Source organism: Pocillopora verrucosa, chromosome 1 (assembly GCF_036669915.1).
Source record: "Pocillopora verrucosa isolate sample1 chromosome 1, ASM3666991v2, whole genome shotgun sequence".
In the NCBI taxonomy this organism is placed as follows: Eukaryota; Metazoa; Cnidaria; class Anthozoa; order Scleractinia; family Pocilloporidae; genus Pocillopora; species Pocillopora verrucosa.
This window is the reverse complement of record NC_089312.1, coordinates 31,620,086-31,622,431: the sequence shown is the minus strand read 5'-3', so window position 1 is coordinate 31,622,431 and position 2,346 is coordinate 31,620,086. Positions and strand designations below refer to the sequence as shown.

Sequence of the window (2,346 nt, the reverse complement as noted above, 5' to 3'; positions counted from 1 at the left end):
ATGTCTCGTATTTTCCCATGTTCTTTCCAAATCCTTTTGTTCATTGCGTTGGTTTCTGAGAGTCAGATTTTGGCTCATCCCATCACATCATCTAAAGGTTTGTGCCAGGTTATTCTTTTTTCCATACTCACAAATTATTATTTTTCTTGTGTACTGCAGTAACCTAGGTTGATGTTATGGCGTCAATTCTCGTCCTGTGTTCAGCTGAGTAGACTTTCTGTGCAACCACGATAATATGGATTTTAATGTGTAATTTTTTTTTCATTTTTTGCCCTCTCGTCATTCTCATCATTATCTTTCCAATGACTGTGTTTTTGTTTCTTAAGCTTGTTTTTGCCTGGATTAAAATCAACTTTAACTAGGTCATTTTTCTCATTGTTTTTTCAGTTTAGCTTATCACATAAAACTTTTATTCAACAGCTAATTGTGCTGAGCTTTATATTGATGGTAATACAACCAGCGGTGTCTATGCGATTGATCCTGATGGTTTAGGTATCTTTGATGTGTACTGTAACCAGAGCACGGCCGGCGGAGGATGGACAGTGATCCAGAGGAGAGTGAACGGATCTGTCGATTTTAATCGTACTTGGTGCGACTACAAGCATGGCTTTGGTAACAAGAATGGTGAATATTGGTTGGGTCTGGACAAGATAAACCGCCTCACTTGGAGAACAAAGAACAAGCTACGAATAGATCTGGACTTTGAACTAAATCAGAAAATTCATCATACTTACGCCGAGTACGACTTGTTCGCAGTTGAATCGGAATTAAAAAATTATTCCTTGATTATTGGTGGGATGTCTTCAGGTAAGTTATTTGCTAGGTCATAATTACTGTGATTAGTTTAAGGTGAAAAAACAAATTATTTAATCAGCTAGATGTTTTACTTCGAAAATTACCCTTACTTAATTTTGAACGGTATGTTACGCCTTAAGAATAATACAACCTTTCGATGCAGTCTTGCACTTTGATCGTCGGAGGGACTTCAAAATATAATTTTTTGTGGTATGTCATAATTATTTTGATTCATGGACTGAACGTCTAAAGTAACAAATAAATAAATCAGCTGGACTTTGAAGCGAGGAGATATCCATAGGTTGAAAGTGATCTGACATTCGATTTGATGATTAAGATGAAGTTGATAGGTACGATGTTGATAAGTTATATTCAGCGAACACGGACACTAGAATTTAGCCTTAATTGCTCATACGTACGTAGGGGACTGATGAATGCGCAATTCACAACCTGCCTTTAGATAGACAGCCGATGTTCGATGTTTTTTATTGGATGTTCACTTAACAAAAGTTTTCCTGAAGCCCCTGCATGTCGCATTAAAAAAGCCAATGCGGATCATCATGTAGACCCTCAAGGATATACGACTATGTGAGACTTAAGATTAAAAATAATAATAATAAAATAGTTGAAAACTCACCCATTACGACAGGCCTGTGCCAATTGTTTATGTAATTTATTGTATTTCAGTATTTAGAGAAAGAACCTATAATTATTACGCTATTGATGAGATTTTAAATTCTGTCCCAGGTTTTATCATTTTATTTTATATGCAAACTCTGTTTGAGAAAAGCGTTCTATAAACGATTATAATAACACTAAATTACTTTAATCATATACTTGTTCTTTCTCTCTCTCTCTCTAAAGGAAATGTCAACGATTCTTTTAGTAGCAATAACCACGCCCAATTTTCAACAATAGATAAAGACGACACAACCTGTACTAAAGAATTTGGCGCTTGGTGGTTTTCAAACAGTTCAAAGGCCTGTGGTTACTCGAACCTCAACGGTAATTACAGCCCAGCTGGTATGAGATGGTCTAAAGGGAGTGAATTCCCAGATACGCCCATCATCAAATCTGAAATGAAGATCAAGCTGGATTGCCCAGAAGAATAATTTATGGAAAATTTACGAGATCGTGTTTAAAAAGTTGACAATAAAATGTATTTGCAATGTATTAGTTGATTCTTGTGTAACTCGCTGAATGAGCGAAGTATGTCGAACCAAAGTGCGGAGAAGGTTATGGGAAAACTCAGCCACACCAACTGAGCCGTGAAGCATCTTCTTGTCTCCAGACATATCTGAATGGTTCGCGTGTATTGTGTGTCCTTCATATTTTCTTACTCTTCGAAATCACAACATGTCTCCAAATGGAAAGGGGTTTTTCCCCCGCCAAAATATCACATACCTGCTATTTTAACATTACTGCCATACGCGCTGAAACTTTGTATTCGGGCAGTCGGAGGAACACTCGATGTCTTTTTCCACGTTGCACAAAGCGGACATATAAAAATCTCGGTCACCAACCAGACACAAGGAATATATTGTGTAATTC

At 37.0% G+C, this 2,346-nt stretch overlaps 1 protein-coding gene across 1 annotated transcript; it reads left to right on the top strand.

Annotated features, from left to right (window-relative positions):
• On the top strand, positions 1 to 1,907 carry LOC136279169 (ficolin-1-like). Its single transcript, XM_066162701.1, has 3 exons — positions 1 to 97; positions 421 to 807; positions 1,660 to 1,907. Exons 1-3 carry the CDS (start codon positions 1 to 3, stop codon positions 1,905 to 1,907), a joined length of 732 nt encoding a protein of 243 aa, XP_066018798.1.
• The last annotated feature ends 439 nt before the right edge of the window (positions 1,908 to 2,346 follow it).